Genomic DNA, 22,458 nt, shown 5'->3' with positions numbered 1-22,458 from the left:
TCCTGTGTTTGGAAAGTTATGTATAACTTAGAAAAGTATAGTGTTATGCACATGGGCAGGTCTGACGCTAAATATACATACACCCTACAGGGAACAGAATTGAAGCCAGTGAGAGCTGGACCTGTTTCTGGCTGGGGTGGAGATCAGATTGTACAAGAGGTAGGTAAGGGGTCGGAGAGAAATGTCCCCATCCCCTAACTGGCCTGGGTTTTTAATCTGGTTTTTCGCCTTGCATGGGGGATTTCATGGCTCCAGGTGGGTATGGTGCATCTGTATCCTGATGTACATGGGACAAGATAGATGGACTTTTCCTGTTACGTCATTTTCGTATGTTGGTTTTCAAGAACATAGATTATTTAAATATTATTGAGATCAATTTAAAAAGTGAGTTTCATAATCAGTCCAGAGTGTTTGAGCTTTGATGCGCTGCGTTGTGCAATGGCAGGGTGGAGATTTGTGTCCATGAGTACCTCATGCAGAGTTCCCAATCTTAATGGTGGGAAGGTGAGGGTGAAAGCCAGGTATTTCTCCACAGACAAGTGAAAACTGAAGGGAGAATCACCCTAGCCAATTTTTGAACACCTCTTAATGGGTCAATTCTGGGTGGTAGAGGCGAGGGAGCAATAGTTTATCCAGCACACTCTCTCTCTGGGGAAATGATAGGTGTCTTGAGGAAAATAATACTTTGGAAATGACTGACAAGGGTTTCATTATTAGTACCTTAAAATAAATCAAACAATCACAATGAATGCAGATCATTTTTAAACAAAATGTGCTGGTAGCATCATGAAGGGAAGTTGCTACACGCAGTTGTTGAACCCAGTAATGTGGGGGCAATAAATTATTATTGGTAGACGGTCATTTAATAATGGAAGAAAAAGGCCATTCAACCCATTGAGCTCAATCTCAACACAATCGGGCACCCAGGAGGCCGGTTCATTAGGTATGTTAAAGAGGGGATGCTTTCTGTCGGTATTTCCAATTGCCAAGCCTAGCATTCAACTGCATCTTAAAACTCCCCTAACATTTTTGATTCCACTACCTTATCTGAATATTCCAAGTGATTATCGCCCATTGAGTAAATAATTGGTTTAGAATTTTTAAATTGGAAAAAAACTTGCATTTATATAGTGCCTTTCACAATCACCGGACGTCCCAAAGCGCTTTACAGACAATGAAATACTTTTTGAAGTGTAGTCACTGTTGTAATGTAGGAAACGCGACAGCCAATTTGATAACAGCAAGTTCCCACAAACAGCAATGTGATAATGACCAGATAACCTGTTTTTGTGATGTTGATTGAAGGATAAGTATTGGCCAGGACACCAATAATAATTCCAATTTTTAAATTGGAATTTACTTTTCAGTAACTTACATATATGTCTTGTCCCACTGGCTTGACTAAAGTAATGTTCCCAAATAATTTATCTGTGTTGTGAGAGAGACCTTATGAACCGCTCCCGTTCAACCGTGCTCAGTGGGTAGCACTCTTGCCTCTGAGTCAGAAGGTTGTGGGTTCATAGTCCCACTCCAGAGACTTCAGCACAAAAATCTAGGCTGACACTTCAGTTCAGTCCTGAGGGAGTGCTGCACTGTTGGAGGTGCCGTCTTCCAGATGAGATGTTAAAGCGAGACCCCGTCTGCCCTCTCAAACGGGCATAAAAGATCCCATGGCACTATTTCAAAGAAGAGCAGGGGAGTTATCCCCGGTGTCCTGGCCAATATTTATCCCTCAATCAACATCGCTAAAACAGATTATCTGGTCATTATCACATTGCTGTTTGTGGGACCTTGCTGTGTGCAAATTGGCTGCCACGTTTCCTACATTACAACAGTGTTTCCACTGCAAAAAGTACTTCAATGGCTGTAAAGTGCTTTAGGATGTCTGGTGGTCGTGAAAGGCGCTATCTAAATGCAAGTCTTTCTTTCATTCAAGTCTGTCAGATGAGAGGTTCAGTTGGCAATTAAAGTTACTACCTTGAGGTGAGACCCTTTCATGTGAGAGCATGAGGTGTCTGTTTTAGCGAAGTGTGAATGAAATGGAAAGGCATCCTAGCCCTCATCTAACAGTAGGCCAAAAATATTTGACATTTTATATAACAATCCTGCCTCTCAATAACGAATACTCATTAGCAACATTGTGATCCCAATCGAACTGTGAGGTACCTTATTGTTTCTTAAAAAAATGCTGATGCTTGCATTTTAGGAAAGTAAGTTTTTTTATTCATTCATGGGATGTGGACGTCACTGGCAAAGCCAGCATTTATTGCCCATGAGAAGGTGGTGGTGAGCCGCCACCTTGAACTGCTGCAGTCCGTGTGGTGAAGGTACTCCCACAGTGCTGTTAGGGAGGGAGTTCCAGGATTTTGACCCGATGAAGGATCAGCGATATCCTTCCAATTTAGGATGGTGTGTGACTTGGAGGTGGTGGTGTTCCCATGTTCCTTCTGACCTTATGATGGAGGGAGGGTCATTGATGAAGCAGCTAAAGATGGTTGGGCCTAGGACACTGCCCTAAGGCACTCCTGCAGCGATGTCCTGGGGCTGTGATGATTGACCGCCAACCACCACAACCATCTTCCTTTGTACTAGGTATGACTCCAGCCAGTGGAGAGGTTTTCCCCCAGATTCCCAATGACTTCAGTTTTACTGGGGCTCCTTCATGCTGCACTCGGTCAAATGCTGCCTTGATATTAAGGGCAGTCACTCTCACCTCACTTCTGGAATTCAGCTGCTTTGTCCATGTTTGGACCAAGGCTGTAATGAGGTCAGGAGCTAAAGGACCCTGGTGGAACCCAAACAGGGCATCAGTGAGCAGGTTATTGGTGAGTAAGTGCTGCTTGATCGCACTGTTGATGACACCTTCCATCACTTCGCTGATAATTGAGAGTAGACAAGAAAATCAACTCTGGCAACACAAGCAAAATACAAAACACTGACGTCAAATGTAACTCTAGTTTTCTGTCGATATACTTTCCAAAACATAAAAAGTGGATTTTATTTCTCTTAGGCTGCTGTAGAGCTGATTACGTAAAATCTTTGCAAAAGGAGCCCATGGGAGAGCAGGAAGGTTATTCTGAAGCAAACAGCAGTACTGACGTAAAATTGAAGGAAAATTGTGTAACGGCGAAATGCACAGGTGAATTACAACACCTTTCGTTTCTATAACCTCTGCTTTCCCCCTGTGATGTAATGCATATGTGCCCTGGTGGAGTTCCTGATCTCAGCAGTGCCTACCTGGGAATATGCTTCTCCTGACGGATAGAAGATCAAAGAGCACACTACATTTATGCATCTACACTCAACCAGCGGGTGGAGGGGGAGATTCTTTGTCCTATCAGCACATTGGGAGACGTCACTTCAGCACTGATTACATTCAGAATACCCATGAAAATAATTTTTACTATATAGATAGCTGATTGTTAATTAAGATACTTTCTTGGGCACTAATGAGTTGTGATTTTTTTTCTCAAACATGTCTGATAAATTAGCTACAATTTTTCTGAAGCATTACTATTAACAAGCATTAACTCTCATTTCTAATATGGAAACTATAGTTAAAAGTTTTATGAATTGTCTTGTCTTTTTTTTCCAGATTTATGCAGTTTACAGGGCAAACAAAACCCTGAAAAGAATGTGTGTGATACAAAGGTTTTAGTGCACAGCAACTCCAATTGTACCTCAAATTTCAGTAGGCCGGAAGGAAAGCCCATTCCCACTATTTACTTTGGCATTAGTAATGGAGAGAAATTAGAACATTGTGATTACACGTTGATATCGGCGAGTGGTAGATATGTAAAGAACAGTCCGAATACAGTATTTGATGAGCGGTTACTTGGTCCTGAGCAGTTTACACTTAAAACCCAAGTGGAGGAGAAACCCCTCCAAGTACCAAGCCTCCAGTGAGCTACAGCCATTCGTAACTCGGGATCTGTAAAGACTCTGCAGTCACGCAGCGTAATATGTAACCGCAATGAGCACTGCACCTCGCACACAAACATGTGGCCTTATATTTACACTTCCAGACAAGTGGACCAAGAGTCACACCTACGAAAATGCGCCCAAGCGCAAGAGACTAGATTATGAAGTGCTGACCTTCCAGAATAGACATTTCTACCAGAAATATAATCGCCGATACAGTATCAGAACCACCATTGCACAATCATTCATCAACCCTCTCAGTAGCTTGATTTGATTACGTGACTGGCAAAAATTCAGAAGCCATTACTTGTAAGTATGTGATGTGTTCCATATAGAGTCATATTTTATTTAAAACTTTTGTAACATTGTAGAACAGTCTTATGCTCACTACAAATAATAGATGGAGATTAACCAAAGAAAGATACACATTTCCAAACCAAACAAGTGGAAACAAAAGACAAATCTTGGCATGTAGTTTATCTTGTAACTGCATGAATATTCGACAGAAAATGTACTGTGAGTCAAACCCAAGTCTGATTTAATGTGTCAGTAGTCCGACTACTGGTTAGCACAATGTTTTAGAAATGACCATGTTTCAGGTGTACACCATTTTATATGCACAGGTTGTGGTAAAACAAAAAGGACTTGTCTTCAGAATAAAGAGTATATTTAATTTCCCTTCAGTTTGTTTCAATTTATGCAATATTTTGGTCTGTTTTAAATGTTGGCAATGTTTAATGTAGCCTGTGACCTTGCTGTTATAAGTTAACGACTAGAATAAAATAAGCGAACAGAAATCATTTGAGCAGTTTTGTCTAAACTCCTAATTTGTAGAAGAAAAAGGTCATTTCTTAGTTGTAGGGCAATGTGCAATAAAACATTTCAAACAATGGAGCAGATTTTCCTGTCCCTGTACCTGGAATTAATGGATCAGCTGGGAGCGGCGAGTACAGGAAAATCAGGGTGGGGAGCAGCGCAAGTCTGTCATTGGAGCCACCTGCTTTTTCCGTCCCAATAATGTCGAAGGACAGAAAAGAGCACGTGCTCCCTTTTAGGGACGTGGTCCTTGTTACCCCCTTTTCCTGTATTCACTGTGCCCAGGCAATTCGGCAGCCCCAGAAATTTGAACCAGTGTGTCTGGATGCCAACTTTTGTCTAAACTCCTAACACTGCTGAAGCGCAGCAAGTTCGGATGGAAACTTGGATACTAATGCAAATTGGAAATAAAAACCTGCACATACTGGAAGGATGAACACCCAAAACATTAACCTGTCTTCTCGTTACAGATGTTGATGGACCAGATGTGTATTTCCATCATTTTCTACTTTTATTGTAAATTTACTGCCCCGGGAACAACTTTGGTCTTGACAACAAGTTTGATTATACAGCAGAAGCCCTTCTAACTGTTGCTTGCTTATCAACAGTACAACTCCATTGCTGTATCTGAAACCAGCTGATTTGGTTACTGGCTGAAAGCATGACATTTAGAAAGTGGTTAGATTGAATCCTGATGGAATATTCTGCAATTAAATTTGGAATTGATAAAGTATACTTGCCTGGCTCCCCACGCATATTGAGAGAAAATATCCTGTCAGCACCTGCATCACAATGTTAACAAGGCAGTACTACATCATGCTACTTGCTGTTTTCCCAATATCATAAAATTATTGCAGTTTATTAATGAAAGAAAAAATATATTGCATCATAAACTGAATATTTCATGGGAGGTCTGTGTGTGAGACTGTATATTGATTTCCACTAATGAGGTTGAAATTAATTCAGGAGTTAGTCACTTGAGGAAGTTAACATTCTTGTACACAGACCTCCATTATTAAGTGTCCTTTAACTTTTAGATTTAGGCTGTGTGCAGACAGGATGCCAAGTACTTAAAGTGGAAGCACTAGTACACAGTTCATACCCTATCTACCACATTCTATGGGCTGAAATTAATGGTTCTGGTTATTAGTGTGTGGTACACTTGTATTATAAGAAGTTATTCTATTCTATTATACCGTAACTCAACTCTTCATTTTAGGGTTGAAGGTGAATACGTCTTGCTCTGTTCAGGATACCCTCGTCATTTCTTTACTAATAACCTTCAGAAGCCGTTGTATTTCTCTGCTGTGACACGGATTATAGTAAATTGGGGGTTCGCATTAAGAGTTAGCATGCTTGTGATTTGGTTTTATTGGTGATTAGTTACTGGGTTTTTATATAACTCTAGCAAGCAATATCTAAAATAATAGATCTAATTTCTGGGCAACTACCACACAGCACGACACTTGACTAATATTTACTACGTATATACAACGGAGTGACTGCTGCCAATGAACCGGAAGCTGCGCAGAAGCGTTGTGCATAAATCTGTGGTGGTTTAAGTATGAATGTATAATAAGTCAGTCATATCACATGCCTAAATCTATGGAGCTATGAGTTGGTTTAATAATGTATAATAATAGCGTGGGTTGGCTTATGTATTAATGAATATTTTCACGGGGAGGGTTGTGTTGCGGAGATTTATTTGTATGGAGCCCGAGCGCCGTGTGAAGGGAAAGGAGAAGAAAATGAATAAAAATGGACCTTTACTGTGTTTTGCTGGCGCAGATTTTCTTTTCCGGATGCGGCTCTGTTCGGCAACAGCGATCTCTTTTCTCCACCCCCTCTGGAAGTGTTTTCTTGAACTGAAAAAAAACACTGCGCGCAACTACTTCAACTTTGTTGGCAGCAGTCACCTCCGTTATATAATGAGGCAATCACAAAGTGATGTAATAATAGTGGTGCACTGATAACCAGCTGCATAAAAAGAGGCCTGGCTCTTAGCATTTTGTTCACAATACAATTTCCCGCTGGGTCTTCAAAAGAGAATCCACATTGTGTTTCAGTTTTATTTCCTCTGCCTCCTTGAGTGGCTGCCTTAAGATTCCGCACACTCCTGTTGTGCCCAGGACACAAGGGAGACTTAGAAACACGTCCGCATGGATACCGTGTTCATCCTGATGGACCGTTGGAAGAAATGTCACAAATGTTACTGTACAGAAATCTTTAGTTATATTAAATGATAAATTTGCATTGGATGTGGGCAGTCAGTACTTGTTAAATAATATTGCTATCTATACAAACGTGAAAGAAGAAAAGCTACCTTACAGACACATCATCATTCCAACAGGCAGTATTCCTCTTATACTATTAGAGTTGAACAAGCTCATCCGCTGTTGAAGGGAAACCACCTTGTACCCCCCTGCCAATCATGCAGTTAGAGCAGTACAGGAAACTTTGGTTTATCCGGAGGTTAACTGTCCGGAATGCTCGAGCCACCGGCAAAAATCAGGAGCCTTTTCGTTGCTTTTTTTTCCCCCCACCAGTCAGGCTCTGCAAGGTCTCGCTGAAGCTGTTGCTAAGCTACAGAGACGCTTGCAAGGTACGGCCGACTGTTTAGAAGCTGTTAAGCAACAGGGTTTGTTGCCAGATACGGAGCTCAAAATCTCCGTATGTTTCAACATTAGCGCTGGTTTGTCCGGCAGTTTTGATGGGACGGCAACAGCTTGGTCCAGTCAGTGCTGGATAGCACAAAGTTTCCTGTACTTTGTATTGTCCTTAAATCCAAAACCTACCAAAACCAAAAAACCTAAGTGTGCGCCTTCCTACAAAGCCTGATAGGAGCACCATTTCAGGATGCTGCTTGCTGAAATGCCATTAGTGGAACCTTATTTATTCAGCGTTCTCCATACAGCGCTGAACTAGAAGAATGAAGGCCATTGTGGCATTAGAGGCCCCATCCATCAGGACAGATCTACAATAAGATTTTATCATCCATAATTTTAAGTCCAAGCAATAGTGTTTGATAAATGTCACGAAAAAGGTGCAGGCATCACTTCACGGTGAACAGAGTAACAGCTAAACTAGCCTGGGCTTTCCTCATGGCTATGGGGACCACCCTCAAAGAAGCAACCTTAAGACTGGAGGGTTCCAAGCCCACAGAGGAAAGTGCCCTAAAGGTAAAGAGGACCAATGTGCTACATCCAATTTAGTGCCACCTGCTGTGACAGATGGAGCTGGTGACTCTTGGGGCACTGCATCTAACTGGGCTGTCACTTATCTAACAGCCTGCTAATAGAAAATGCTTGCGGAAAAACATGCATGGTACTTTATCACATCTCTTGGAGAAGTCTCAAAGCACTTTACATCCACTGAATTACTTTGAAATGCAGTGACTGCTGTTATGCAGGTGATAAAGTCAGGCTGGTGAATAGTTTTGACCAAATTGGCCCCAACCTGCATCATTGGACATTCAGACTCCAAAGTGTCAGTGTTGGTCCGCAGCAAGGCCATTGGCAAGTGCCTCAAGCGTGCCCTGAGCCCTGGCTGAATCCAACACTAACCAACACCAAACTACATCCACAGGTGTGTCGGAGCCAAGTGCAAGACTTGGTGTTGGCAGAAATTTAACCGTTGCCTTTTTTCTTGGTTAAGGTATCACTTTGTTGTGAACGATGCCAATGTTGCTCGAATTTGTCAGAACTTGGCCAACGGATTTCTCCTTGTTTTTTTTTTCCTGTCAATCCCCCTTTGAATGATGCAGAGGATTCCCTGGAGCCAGTGCCAACAAAGAATCTGAGACCGGGTAAGCATATTGTTAATTCAGAACAGTTAGCTCGTGTCCATCAATAACTAACGCCCTACACCAGATAGAGCGTCATTTGGAAACTTGCTACTGGAAGAGATGTTGCTAAAACACACAGACACACTGTTAGTTGTAATCTTGAGTGTTGACAAAGATAAATTACTGCAGGCGTCAGATGGTGCTGAAGCAACAAGGGGCGGGTGGAATTGGACAGTGCAGAGCTTTGATTGAGGCAAGAGGATCATACCCGTCTCCTGAAGTTGGCTGGAGCATTTTAAGCCAACAGAGCAACAGTGCCGATTGTTCAACTTTTAAAAGTTATGTTTGATGCCAAACAACACTCCCACACGAACAAACTGTTACAGGATTAACTATTCCAACTAATTTATCTTTGCAGAAATTTTCGTTCTCAATTCCATTTACCCGCCATATCCCTTATCTAACAAAAATCTTACTGATCTCAGTCGTGAAAGCTCCAATTGTCCCAGCATCCAGTCTTTTGGGGCAGAGAATTGCAGATTTCTACTACCCTTGGTGTAGAAAAAAAGTGCTTCCTGACTTCCTTCCTAAATGGCCGAGCTCTAATTTTAAGATTATGTCCCATCGTTCTTGATTCCCCCATCAGAGGAAATCGTTTCTCGGTACCAGCCCTATCGAATCCTGTTAAAACACCTCGATCGGATCACCCCCTCAATCTTCGATACTCAAGGGACGACAAGCCAAGTTTATGCAACCGGTCCTCATAATTTAACCCCAAAGCCCCAGTTTGGTGAATCTGCACTGCACCATCTCCAAGGCCAATATATTCTTCCGGAGGTGCGGTGCCGAAAACTGAACGCGGCACTCTAAACGAGGGTCTGATCAAGGCTCTACACAGCTGATTATTATGACCCTTGTAAATAAAGCAATTAATGCTTTGTTGATTTACACCTTTAACAATGGTTGAATATCTGCTCATTAGTGGGACGGAGGGTTATAAAGATGGGTGCAGATAAAAATGGTAAAACAACGCATAATGATTGCTAAGGTTCTAGAACCATACAAGTATTGTGGCAAGGAAGGCAACTGGTCAAGGATGAATATCACTGGATAGAATCTGTAATTTTGTTTGAATTACAGTGGGCGGGGGTGGGTTTGGGAAATTAATTAAGTGTGTTGGATAAAGCCGGTGATGGAGAAAATCCAGTCAAAACAATGGCCCAGAAATTCAGGTCTCCACGGGTGAGTACGCACGGGGTACTCACCCGTAGGCCCAATGGAAGTGCCGGTTTCGTGCATGCACTGCGCATGCGCGGGAAACCAGAACTTCCGTTCCCTTAAAGGGGTTCACAGGTCGAACGCGTGCGCCGGAGAGGCAGCGCGTACGCCTGGAACTTGTTATTTTTCCAGGTTTCTCCGGGAGGGTAAGTCTCCAGCAGTTACACTTTTAAAAAGCAGGCGCAAGGCCTGCTTTTAACAAGTGGTGAATTAATTAAAATTAAAACATTGTTTCCACAGGTTTATTATTTTTAAATACTTTAAAGAAAGATAAGTTTATTTCTAGCCCCGTTAGAAAATGTAATTAATTTTTTCAAAAATTTAAATTATTGTTTAATAGTTATTTTATGTAATTTAGTTATTTTAAAAATGTGATGTTTAAAAAAAAAAAAAAAAAATTATTTGACGTTTTAGTGATGTTTTGGGGCTTACAGTATTTATAGTTTTGACAACTCTTCCTGTCAATTTTATGAATGGGCATTTCCCTGCTACCAGGGAAAAATAAGGGTGACCGTGATATATAATGGTAAGGAAACACCAAAACTAGACCTGTATGTATTGCAAGATGGAGGACCACCATTACTGGGACGTGAATGGATCCGGAAAATACAACTGGATTGGCATTCCATACAGGCACTGACTGTGGCTGACAAAAAGGATGACAACGTCACACCTGGGCGACTGTCAAAGATCCTAACTGACGCGAAAGAAGTGTTCCAGCAAGGACTCGGAACACTAAAAGGCATGACAGCGACGATTAAAATTGAAGAAAACGCAAGCCCCAAATTTTTTTTTAAGGCCAGACCAGTACCTTATGCGATCCGCCCAGCCGTCGAAGCAGAGCTGGAGAGTCTGGAACGTTCAGGTGTACTGTCCAAGGTAGACTGGAGCGAGTGGGCTACACCCATTGTCCTGGTGATGAAAAAGTCGTTGAGCAGCACGCCTGGGGAACCAAGGAAGGTTCGCATCTGTGGGGACTTTAAGGTAACAGTAAACCCGGTCCTTCACACCGTACAATATCCACTTCCGCGGATTGAAGATATTTTCGCCTCGCTATCTGGAGGGAAACGCTTCACTAAGATTGATCTGGCCTAGGCGTATCTGCAAATGGAGGTAGAAGAAGCATCAAAAAAAAACCTCACAATCAACACCCATAAAGGTCTCGACCAATACAACCGGCTGGTATTCGGGGTAGCATCAGCTCCGGCTATTTGGCAGAGGGCAATGGAACAAGTCCTGCAAGGGATCCCAGGGACCCAGTGTTATTTGGACGACATCCTGGTCACGGGCGAAAATGACTGATCACCTTGCCAACCTGGAGCAGGTGCTCACTAGATTGCAGGAATATGGGCTCCGAGCTAACCGCCCCAAATGCGAGTTTTTTAGAAAACAGATCTCGTATTGTGGCCACGTTATCGATAAAGAGGGGTTACATAAGTCCCCAGAGAAGATTGAGGCAGTAGTCAAGGCTCCAGCACCGGAAAATGTGTCACAACTGAGGTCGTTCCTCGGGCTGGTAAACTACTACCATAAGTTCTTGCCAAATTTGTCTACAATACTACACCCACTGAACACCCTACTGCAAACTGGGGTGCCATGGAAGTGGAGTGACGAATTTAGACGAGCTTTCCAGAAGAGCAAAACACTAATCACATCGCAAGAGGTATGGGCCCATTACAACCCAGCATTACCAATTCGGTTGGCATGTGATGCGTCACCCTACGGCATTGGAGCGGTGCTGTCGCACAAATTCTCGGACAGCTCAGAGAGGCCAATAGCCTTTGCGTCACGATCACTAACCTCAGCCGAGCGTAACTACGCCCAGATTGACAGGGAGGCCCTCAGCCTAGTGTGGGGAGTGAAAAAGTTCAATCACTATCTGCACGGGCAGAAATTCACCTTGCTGACTGATCACCAGCCTCTTGTCTTCATTTTTAATCCGAAGAAGGGCGTTCCGGTGATGACTGCGCAACGACTACAAAGATGGTCACTTTTTCTAGGGGCGCACCACTATGAGATTGAATATAAGGGCACGAAACAGCATGGAAATGCTGATGGGCTATCACGCCTGCTACTGCCTACTGCGGAGGAAGCACCAGCAGTGGATCCTGTCTAAATATTGCATTCGACTATTGTTGAATACCTACCGGTAACTAACGCTTGTATCGAAAAGGAAACCCGAAATGACCCGAAACTGTCTCGGGTATATGATTTGACGGTGAAGGGATGGCCAGCACATGGCGACTCACTGTTGCCAGCATTCTCGACAAGGAGAGAACAGCTGTCAGTGTGCCGGGGGACCTTGATGTGTGGATCCCGAGTGGTAATTCCACCCAAGTTAAGGGATAGAGTGCTCAATGAGCTTCATGAGGGTCATCTGGGAGGGGTAAAAATGAAAAGCCTAGCCAGGGCTTATGTGTGGTGGCCGGGAATCGCTAAACAAAATCGAGGACCTGACCAAGAGCTGCTCAGGATGCCAGAAAGTCCAAAATGCACCACCTCAGGCCCCTCTACACCCATGGGAGTGGCCCTCATCTCCCTGGCAACGGGTGCATATTGATTTTGCTGGTCCATTCATGGACTCAATGTTTTTAATAGCCGTGGATGCGCACTCGAAATGGCCTGAGGTCATCAAAATGTCCTCCACCACCACGGAGAAAACTATTGCAGTCCTACGGACCATTTTTGCCAGGAATGGCTTGCCAGAACAGATTTGCTCCGACAACGGACCACAGTTTGTGTCCGAAGAGTTCTGGAGGTTCTTGAAAAAGAATGGGGTAAGGCATTACACATCCGCCCCGTATCATCCAGCCACAAATGGATTGGCTGAGAGGTTCGTACAAATCTTTAAGAAGGCAATAAAGGCTATGTACAATGACAACATTCCACTGCAGCACAAGGTGGACAATTTCCTGTTCGCCTACCGGAATGCGACACATGCAGTCACCAACCAGGCCCCAGCCATGATGTTCTTTCACCGAAGGTTAAGATCTCGCCTGGATTTGCTCAGACCAAACGTACGAAGAGATGTTGAGAGTAAGCAATTCCAGCACATCCATGAGAAGCCAACAAGGAGCTTCAATGTAGGGCAACCAGTCTTGGCCCGCGACTACCGAACAGAAAAATGGCAGCCAGGAACGATATGCACATGGCAGGGCCCACTAATGTACACAGTGGACGTTGGGGAGAGCATCGTGAGACGCCATGCTGACCAGATCCTAGAGTCACAGGAACAAGTCAACCCCATGCCTTGCCCATATGTACCTGGTGATGAACCCGACGTACAGGTTGCATCTACCCCAGAAACAGTAGCATCGGAAGCTGACGACGGGGCCAGAATCGCCTCCGCACCAAGAGCAAGACATTTGGGAAAGGCGCTATCCAGAAAGGATCAGGAAGCCTCCTCAAAGACTGAATATATAAATAGACTATTTTCAGCTAATGTTGCATGTTAAAAATGTTAATTGTAATTAGTTTGATATTTAATTGTTAAATGAGTGTTATGGTACTGTTAATCTAAAAGGGGAGGAATTGTAATGTATATACCTTTAAGGGGGGAACTATTTTTTACAGCTCACGTATACTGCAGTACTGGCAGTGACCACACCTGTATATAACACGGAGTAGTAATCTGTACAGATCAATTGCAGTGTGAGCCACGTTGAGTAAACACCTGTTGTACCGTTCTCCGCAGTTTGTGGCTTATTATACACGGACGTAACATCCTCAGTATTGACTTTTTCCTTCCCCCCCCCACAATCTGGTGTCATCCGCAAATTTAGAAATTGTATTTTTGATTTCAAAGTCCAAATCGTTAATGTAAATTGTGAACAGCAGTCCTATCACCTTCAAAGATGCAAGTATATTCAATATGTTTATACAGGTCTACCTGTACTGCACAATGATAGAGTTAATTCATTATGTGAGATGTGATCGTAAATCACATCAAATACATTTAGCATCCAAGTGTTTCACTCTTTTTAAATAATTACTTCATCCAAAAAGATCTTTTGCATGCTGTTATAACATTCTTTCAAATAGTTAACTTGGCTAAATTATAATTTCTTATGCTTTTTAGAGAAAATAACACTTGCAAAAATGTTGTCCTAGTTGCAGCTCTTTGTGTTGGGTATGAATTTTACATCAATGTTTACACAATAATGGAATGACAGCTGTTTAAAAACTTACTTTTGCATTGGTGGACACCAGATGGATAGACCGTAAATTTTTCAAAATTGCACTCACAATACTGGCCACGCTTAAACCAATGGCCCAAGAAGTGTATCCTTTCAGATTTATAACATCATGGGCACTATAGTGGGAAGTAAAAAATCATTAAAACCAAGCTGCTTAAAGTATCCTTTGAGGTTCCACATCACACCATTCTACTTTAGTTAAAGAGCCATTTTCTATCAGACATCTTGTGTTTTACATAAAAGTAAATTTATACACACACACACACACTGAAGGACTTGGTGATTTATTAAGAAAGTCCTATCTCTAGGTTTAGTTCATAAATAAACCACTTAGATTTTGCTTTTATAGTTCGTGATTTCATCTGAAACCGGCGATGGGATTACTGCGTTGTAGCCTATTGATACCAATCGCCTGCGTGCAATTCCACACGAGTGTGAAGTTTTGTACTTTGAAGGTAGTGTCACCTGGTTCCCAAAGCGTGAGTTTTACGCAGTCAACTGCAAACCAAATGTGAAACTGTAAGGAAAGTGTGAGGTAGAGCTGAATGTTCAGTGTTCTCTCAAAGCCCTTGAAGAAAACAGGGTACAGGAAACTCTCTCTTAACCGGCAAAATTCAGGAGTAGGTTCAAGCAAGTTTTACTGTATATTAGTGGCCGTGTAACCGGGGTTCCTGGATCTGTGGCCGTGCAACAGGGACTCCTGGATCTGTGGCCATGTAACTGGGGCTCCTGCACCTGTGGCCGTGTACGGGGCTCTCGTACCTTGGTAAGTATACCTCTCTGTAATCCGGACTTTTTGATCAACCAGCACCACGCCGGTCCCGTCAGTGCCGGATAAAAGAGTTTCCTGTACATATATTTGTTAACTGTCAAAGATGCATCTGCAAAGATGTTGCTGCAGTGGAGACCTGCCATTTTGGTCTAGAGTTGCTCTGGTGAGGTCAGTTATGCCAAGAGGGTATTTACATTCCAGAGTTGGCTCCATTCATTTCAGTTGGGATGGGCACTTTAGAGCAGACCAGGCTGATCAAGAGATGTCCAATCTGTCGATAAGCTGAATATCCTGAAGTACCTATAGGCCTAGAAATTCAGTTGTTAGCGCCAGCTGCTAGCGCCTTAGGAGGAGGAGAAGTGGGGCGCTAAGCGGCTAGCGCCCGGGCGCGGCGCAATCTGCGCCTCTCGCGAACTTCACTCAAGATTTAGTGGCGGCGCTAAACCGCAGCGCCCGCTCAGCTGCGCGCGCAGATCATGATGTCATTTCATGGTGCAACGCCCTTGGTGCGCCCCGAACCGGAACTTCAGTGGTGCCGCCCTTCTTTGCGCCTGGCGCCCCCAGCGACTGGTAGAGGGGAACGGTTCCCAGTCGCTGCAGGGCGCTATTTAAAGGGGACTCCTCCTGCATTATAAGTGGCAGCCATTTTGTGCCAATCCTTCTGAGAGAGACACGGATATTTGGAGAGAGACAAAGGCAGAGAGCTTTCTGCTTTGACTCAGCGCTCACACAGGTACTTCTGGCTTCAGGCCAGAGCTTTGCACTTGGATTTCACTTTCAGTGCCATAGCCTTGAGTCGCCACATATAATGGGGGCTGCAATGGGTGGAAACATTGGCTTTCTGCATTGCATTCAAAGGGATCAGAGACGCCGTGAGAGCCAGTCATGGCCAGACGGAGAAGGGCCAACAGGTGTCCGCACAGGAGGCCTCACCCACCCAGGGTATACTGCCAGCAGTTCTCATATTTGAACATGTCTAAGGAGCAGTGTGTTCGGAGGCTGCGATTCAGAAGGGAGGTGGTCACTGAGATCTGCCACCTGCTTTGCAGAGATCTGCAGCCACAGCTGAGGAGCAGGACGTCTCTGTCAGTGGCAGTGAAGGTGGCTCTTAACTTCTATGCCACCAGCTCCTTCCAATCCGCTACTAGGGACATTGCCAACATCTCCCAGTACATTGTTGCATCCGCCAGGTGAACAATGCCCTTTTCAGAAGGAGACGTCAGTACATCTCCTTCCCCATGACCCTGGACAAGCAGCAAGAGCGTGCAATGGGATTTGGAAGAATAGCGGGCTTCCCCATGGTCCAGGGTGTAGAACTGATGAACCAGCAATGGTCAGGCCTTGCTTCAGGGCTGCAGTGTGCAGGGTATGGCAGCCAAACAAGTCGACCCTCCCCTTTAAGAGCTGACTGGCGCCAGCCATCATTCAGAAACTCGCCGCACCTGCGCTGCGCCCGCCCTCGGTGTTAGCGCTTCGGCACGCTGGCTTAGCGCCTTATGATAGTCGTGCATCGCCTGCTTTAGCGCAGCAGCAACCTCTTGGGACGATGCAAATGAATATCGGCAAAGGTGGCGCGAAGTTGAGCGAACGCCCAGCTGTAGCGCCCCAAACGTGGCTATACTGAATTTCTAGGCCATAGTGTTTTCTTTTCCAGAAACAGACGGCATTGGATTGGTGAGGTGATGGCCCCATTGAAATGAAAGGATCTCTCCAGGGATGCAGGTGGACGCCCCCCACACAACTAACATCAATAAAGCAAATGAGGGACGGAGACCCAAAATAGTGGGTTTCAACAGGACAAAAAATAAATCATTGAGTCATACAGCATAGGAGGAGGCCAGGAGGCCCATTGTGCCTATGCCGGGTCTTTCAAAGACCAATCCAATTAGTACTACTGCTCCACTCTTTCCACATAACCCTGAAAATTTTTCCTTTTCAAGTATTTATCCCAATTCCCTTCTGAAAGTTACTGCTGAATCTGCTTCCACCACCCTTTGAGACAATACATTGCAGATCATAACAACTTGCTGCATTAAAAAAAAAAAAAAAAATTCTCCCCATCTCCCCTCTGGTTCTTTTGCCAATTATCTTAAATCTGTGTCCTCTAGTTATCAGCCCTTTCGTCAGTGAAAACAGTTTCTCCTTATTTACTCCATCAAAATGCCTCATAATTTTGAGCACCTATTAAATCACCCTGTAACCTTCTCTACTCTTAAAGGAGAATAACCCCAGCTTCTGTAGTCTCTCCACATTACTGAATTCCCTCATCCCCGAGATCATTCTGGTAAATCTCCTCTGAACCCCTTCAAGGCCTTGACCTCCTTCCTAAAGTGCAGTTTGCAGAATTGGACACAGTACGCCAGCTGAGGCCTAACCAGTGATTTATAAAGATTTAGCATAACTTCCTTGCTTTTGTGCTCTATGCCTCTACTTATGAAGCTCAGAATTGTGAATGCTTTTTTTAAAAAAAACAGCTCTCAACTTATTCTGTCACCTTCAAAGATTTGTGTACGTTAACCCCCAGCAGATGTTTTGTGTAATGCCAATTAGTAGCCTCTTGGAAACTATTACGCCATTTTAGGACATCTGCTCACTTTAAGGTTTGATTTATGCATTTTTTTTTTTTTAAATTAACGACAGGTTTTCTCCAGCACCACACTATTTGGAGTCAATTAGTTATAAGTGAAGTGAATGGAAACCAGTTAATCAGATAAAAGGTCATACAAATTGCTAATACTAAAAATCCATCCCAATAAGTGCAATCATTCAGAAAGTGAATTTACTTATTCAGTCATGTTTGAACAATGGAGTTAAGAATGGGAGTGCATGGAACATATAAATAGACTGATAATGTAAAAAAGGACAAACGACAGAAGTGTGTTTATTAATTTCATTTTAAACTCTTGGTTGTGACAGAGGCACAGAATGAGGAAAGGAGAAAACAACTTGCATTGATATAATGCCTTGAATATATTTTTAACATCCCAAAGTGCTTCATGATCGGTGTTGGAATGGAAGCCAAGGCAGGAAAACATACATTAGGAGATGTGGTGAAAAACTTGGCCAAAATGATGGGTTTACGAGAAGGATTTCAAAGATGTAGAGAAATATATATGGAGAGAGATCCAGGGAGCGGGACCAATGCAGCTAAAGGTTGGGGCAAAGGAGGAATTGCAAGGGGGGGGGGAGGAGAAGAGGGCGTGGATGAATAGAAGGCTGGATTCAGAGGAGCAGAGTATTGGGGGAGTTGATATGGCTGGAGAAGCTTGCAGAGGTAGGGATTTAAAGACTGGGACGAGGATGTTAAACATAATATAATGTGAATCCAGTAAAGACCAGTGATGCTAGGTGAATAAGATTTACTGTAAGACAAGGTACAAGTGGCAGAGTTTTGGACAAGTGGGAGACAAGGGAGGAAAAGGTATGGGAGATGGCATGGAGACTATTGGATTAGTCAAGTCTGTAATCACAAAGGCTCGTACAAGGGTTTCAGCAGTAGAGGAGCTGATGTAGAGGCAGGTATGGTTTCAGGCATGGAAAGAACCAATCTTAGTGATCATAGAATGGTTACAGTGTGGCAGAGCCACCAGGGGACTCTGATCTAATGTACATAATTATCTTTAACAAATTATTAGCTACAGAATGAATCTGTATCTTTGTTCATATTATCACATGTACATAGCGCGGTCCCTTTAAGAATGAGACCAAACGCGATGTCATCACGTTGATCACGTGATCCTCCAGCGGCAGGAAAACGTCATGACGTCAGACTGGGGAGCCGCCCTAGCCAGTCCTCGTGGAGCCAGCAAAGAGTACAGACCTGTAATTTAGTTCTCCTGTGTTTTCGCGTTAAACTCTGTTGAATAGTATTAAACATCGTTTGTTTGATAGACTGACTCGACCTCAGTCCTTTAGTTAGGAATCTAGCCATTCCTACAACAGCACAGAAGGAGGCCATTCGGCCCATCAAGCCCATGCCAGCTCTCTGCAAGAGCACTTCAGCTAGCCCCCTCCCCCGTCCTTTCCCCGTAGCCCTGCAATTTTTTTCCTTCAGGTACTTATCCAACTCCCTTTTGAAAGCCACAATTGAGTCTGCCTCCACCACCCGTTCAGGCAGTGCATTCCAGATCCTGACCACTCGCTCTGTAAAAAAGTTTTTCCCTCATGTCACCTTTGGTTCTTTTGCCAATCACCTTAAATCAGTGACCACTGGTTCTCGACCCTTCCACCAATGGGAACAATCTCTCTCTATCTAGACCCCTCATGATTTTGAATACCGCGATCAAATCTCCTCTCAACCTTCACTGCTCTAAGGAGAACAACCTCAGCTTCTCTAGTAACTGAAATTCCTCATTCCTGGAATCATTCTCAAATCTTTTCTGCACTGTAAGGCCTTCACATCCTTTCTAAAGTGCGGTGCCCAGAATTTGACACAATACTCCAGTTGAGGCTGAACCAGTGTTTTATAAAGGTTCATCGTAACTTCCTTGCTTTTGTACTCTATGCCTCCATTTATAAAGCCCAGTGTCCCGCAAGCCTTTTTAACTGCTTTCTCAACCTGCCCTGCCACCTTCAACAATTTGTGCACATATACCCCCAGGTCTCTGTTCATGCACCCACTTTAGGATTGTACTCTTTAGTTTATATTGCCTCTCCTTGTTCTTCCTAACAAAATGTGATGAATAGGATATGAGGTTTAAAGCTTAGCTCTGGGTCAAATTATACTGTGAATGGTCTAGTTCAGCCTGAGAGAGTGGTCAGAGGAGGATGGAATCAACGGTATGAGAGTAGTTTGTGAGGGAAGAGTCAAAGACAGTGGCTTTGGTTTTCTCTGATGCGGAGCTGTAGGATGATGTGACTCATCCAGGATTTGATGTTGGACCAACAGTTTTGACAGCACAAACGGAGACATGGAGTCATGGAAAGTGGTGGAAAGGTAGAGTTGGGTGTTGTCAGCATACATGTGGAAGCTAACCCTGTGCTTGTGGATGATGTTTTCCAGGGGCTTTGTACAGATCAAGAGGGAGCCGAGATCACAATTCAAGAAAGGGAAGAGAAGCAATTGCTGAAAAAGCAGCGGCTGCAGACGTGATCATAAATACAAAAGCATAATACTGCGGATGCTGGAAATCGGAAATAAAAACAGAAAATGCTGGAAATACTCAGGTCAGGCAGCATCTGTGGAGAGAGAAACAGAGTTAACGTTTCAGGTCTGTGCCCCTTCGTCAGACCTGGAAAAAGCTGGAGATGGAACAGGTTTTTAAGCAAGTGTAGGGGCAGGGAGAGGGGGGAGGGGAGGAAAGAACAAAGGGAAGGTCTGTGATAGGATGGAAGGCAGGAGAGATTAAGAGACAAAAGGAATGATGGTGCAAGGCAAAAGGAGATGGTAATGGAACAAGTTAAGAAACAAAAGATGGCTCTAGATGAAGTGTAAATGGCGATGGCAGAATGAAAGACAGCTGCCATATGAGAGAGAGAGGAAAAAATGGTTAGGGGCAGAGGTTATGGTCTGAAATTGTTGAACTCAATGTTAAGTCCAGAAGGCTCGATTAGGCACTTTACAGCCTTCTGGACTCACTGTATTCAACAATTTCAGACCATAACCTCGGCCCCTATCCTTTTTTTCCCCATTTTTTTTCTCTCTCACATGGCAGCTGTCTTTCATTCTGTCATCGCCATTCACACTTCATCTAGAGCCATCTTTTGTTTCTTAATTTGTCCCATTACCATCTCCTTTTGCCTTGCACCATCATCCCTTTTGTCTCTTAATCTCTCCTGTCTTCCAGCCTATCACAGACCTTTCCTTTTGTTCTTTCCCCCCCTCCCCCTTTCCCGGCCCCTACACTTGCTTAAAATCCTGTTCCATCTCCAGCTTTTTCCAGTTATGACGAAGGGTCATTAACCTGAAAAATTAACTGTTTCTCTCTCCACAGATGCTGCCTGACCTGCTCAGTATTTCCAGTATTTTCTGATCATAAATACTGTGGCTACAAGAGCAGGTCAGAGGCTGGGTATTCTGCAGCGAGTGTCTCACCTCCTGACTCCCCAAAGCCTTTCCACCATCTACAAAGGCACAAGTCAGGAGTGTAATGGAATACTCTCTACTTGCCTGGATGAGTGCAACTCCAACAACACTCCAGAAGCTCGACACCATCTAGGACAAAGCAACCCACTTGACTGGCACCCCATCCACCACCGGCGTACCGTGGCTGCAGTGTGTTACCATCTACAAGATGCACTGCAGCAACTCGCCAAGGCTTCTTCGGCAGCACCTCCCAAACCCGCGACCTCCACCACCTAGAAGGACAAGGGCAGCAGGCGCATTGGAACACCACCACCTCCAAGTCACACACCATCCTGACTTAGAAGTATATCGCCGTTCCTTCATTGTCGCTGGGTCAAAATCCTGGAACTCCTTTCCCTCCCGAGCAGCAATGTGGGAGTAACTTCACCACAAGGACTGCATTGGTTCAAGAAGACGGCTCACCACCACCTTCTCAAGGGCAATAAATGCTGGCCTTGCTAGCGATGCCCACATCCCAGGAACAAATTTTTTTTTAAAGTTACACAATGGAGGAGAATGGCATGATCAACCATGTCAAATGCCACCAGTAGGTCTGGGAGGATAAGATGGGATAAAGCGCCACAGTCACATAGGATGTCGTTCATAACTTTGGCAAGGGTAATTTTAGTGCTGCGAGAAAGGCAAAAACTGTATTAGAAGATCTCAAACAGGGAGCTTCAGGAGCGATGGGAAAAGATCTGGGTGGAAACAATGCGTTTAAGAAAGGGAGGTTGAAGAGAGGGCTGTAATTGGAAGGACGGCTGGGTCAAGAACATTTTTTTTTGAGGAGGGGTGAAGAAGGCGGTTTTGAGACAGAAAGAATTAAAAACTGAGAATTACTATAGAGGAAACAAATATGTAGCATCCTCCCCATTATGTCCCAGAGAGACTTTTAAACATCTTACCAAGATCCCTAGTTCTAAGGATGGTTTCACTATATTCACAAATGTAACAAGCACCCGGATCTGTCATTGTATGCAACCTTTTACAAGAACCCATTGACATTTACCTTTCGATAACCTTTTTATGAATTTGATGTCCCTGCTCCGTTGCCAGTTTTTCATCCAATTGCTCCAGATTAATACCAGCCACATTCGCACTACTCCAAACAGCAACTACATTAAAAGGGGAAAAAAACAGCATTAGTTGCAGTGACATGTTTCATGCTTCATAAAGCACAAAACTCAGAACATTAAATGAACTGGGGCCATGCTAATCATTAAGGACCAGGTGGCATCTTGAACAATCAGTAAAAAGATTGGTCATCACATTCTGCCAAGAAATAAACATTCAAGAAAGGTTGGCTTCATTTAAGCAAAGTTCTGGAAGTAATAGCCAGGAAGACCAATGTAATGGATACTGTTGCTATGGTGTTCTTCAATAATCCTGCATCCAATTGGAAAAGCTGCTCTTGCAAAAATAAGTGGGAAAAAAAAAAGATAAACCATTAGCAGTATATGAAAAACAGATTGTATCCTGCTTATGCTATGAATGCACTGTTAAACTAGAATCATAGAAACTTAAAGCACAGAAGGAGGAAATTCAGCTCGTCATGCCCGTGCTGGCTCTTCGTGCTTAGTCCCACATCCCCACTTTTTGTCTGTAACCACATAAGTTCCTCATCCTC

The 22,458-nt window shown here is 43.8% G+C and overlaps 2 protein-coding genes across 2 annotated transcripts in view; one reads left to right on the top strand and one right to left on the bottom strand.

Annotated features, from left to right (window-relative positions):
- Positions 1-4,598, top strand: part of LOC147107111 (uncharacterized) — a 43,535-nt gene extending 38,937 nt beyond the window's left edge. Inside the window, 3 exon segments of the mRNA XM_086008169.1 lie at positions 3,011-3,139; positions 3,596-3,877; positions 3,880-4,598. Of these exon segments, the coding sequence (XP_085864295.1) occupies positions 3,011-3,139; positions 3,596-3,877; positions 3,880-3,923 (455 nt within the window). The 3' untranslated portion in view covers positions 3,924-4,598.
- LOC147107110 (L-lactate dehydrogenase A chain-like) overlaps positions 4,243-22,458 on the bottom strand; it is a 34,518-nt gene continuing 16,302 nt past the window's right edge. Inside the window, exons 7-9 of the mRNA XM_086008175.1 lie at positions 21,841-21,946; positions 13,988-14,111; positions 4,243-6,914 (exon numbers count right to left, since the gene is read on the bottom strand). Of these exons, the coding sequence (XP_085864301.1) occupies positions 6,750-6,914; positions 13,988-14,111; positions 21,841-21,946 (395 nt within the window). The 3' untranslated portion in view covers positions 4,243-6,749. The remainder of the gene's footprint in view (positions 6,915-13,987; positions 14,112-21,840; positions 21,947-22,458) is intronic.

The sequence above is a fragment of the Somniosus microcephalus genome, chromosome 15, assembly GCF_052327205.1.
Source record: "Somniosus microcephalus isolate GS21.2 chromosome 15, FLI_Smic_1.0, whole genome shotgun sequence".
NCBI classification, from domain to species: Eukaryota; Metazoa; Chordata; class Chondrichthyes; order Squaliformes; family Somniosidae; genus Somniosus; species Somniosus microcephalus.
Note: the sequence above shows the minus strand (reverse complement) of the source record. Positions and strands in the feature narration are given on the sequence as shown.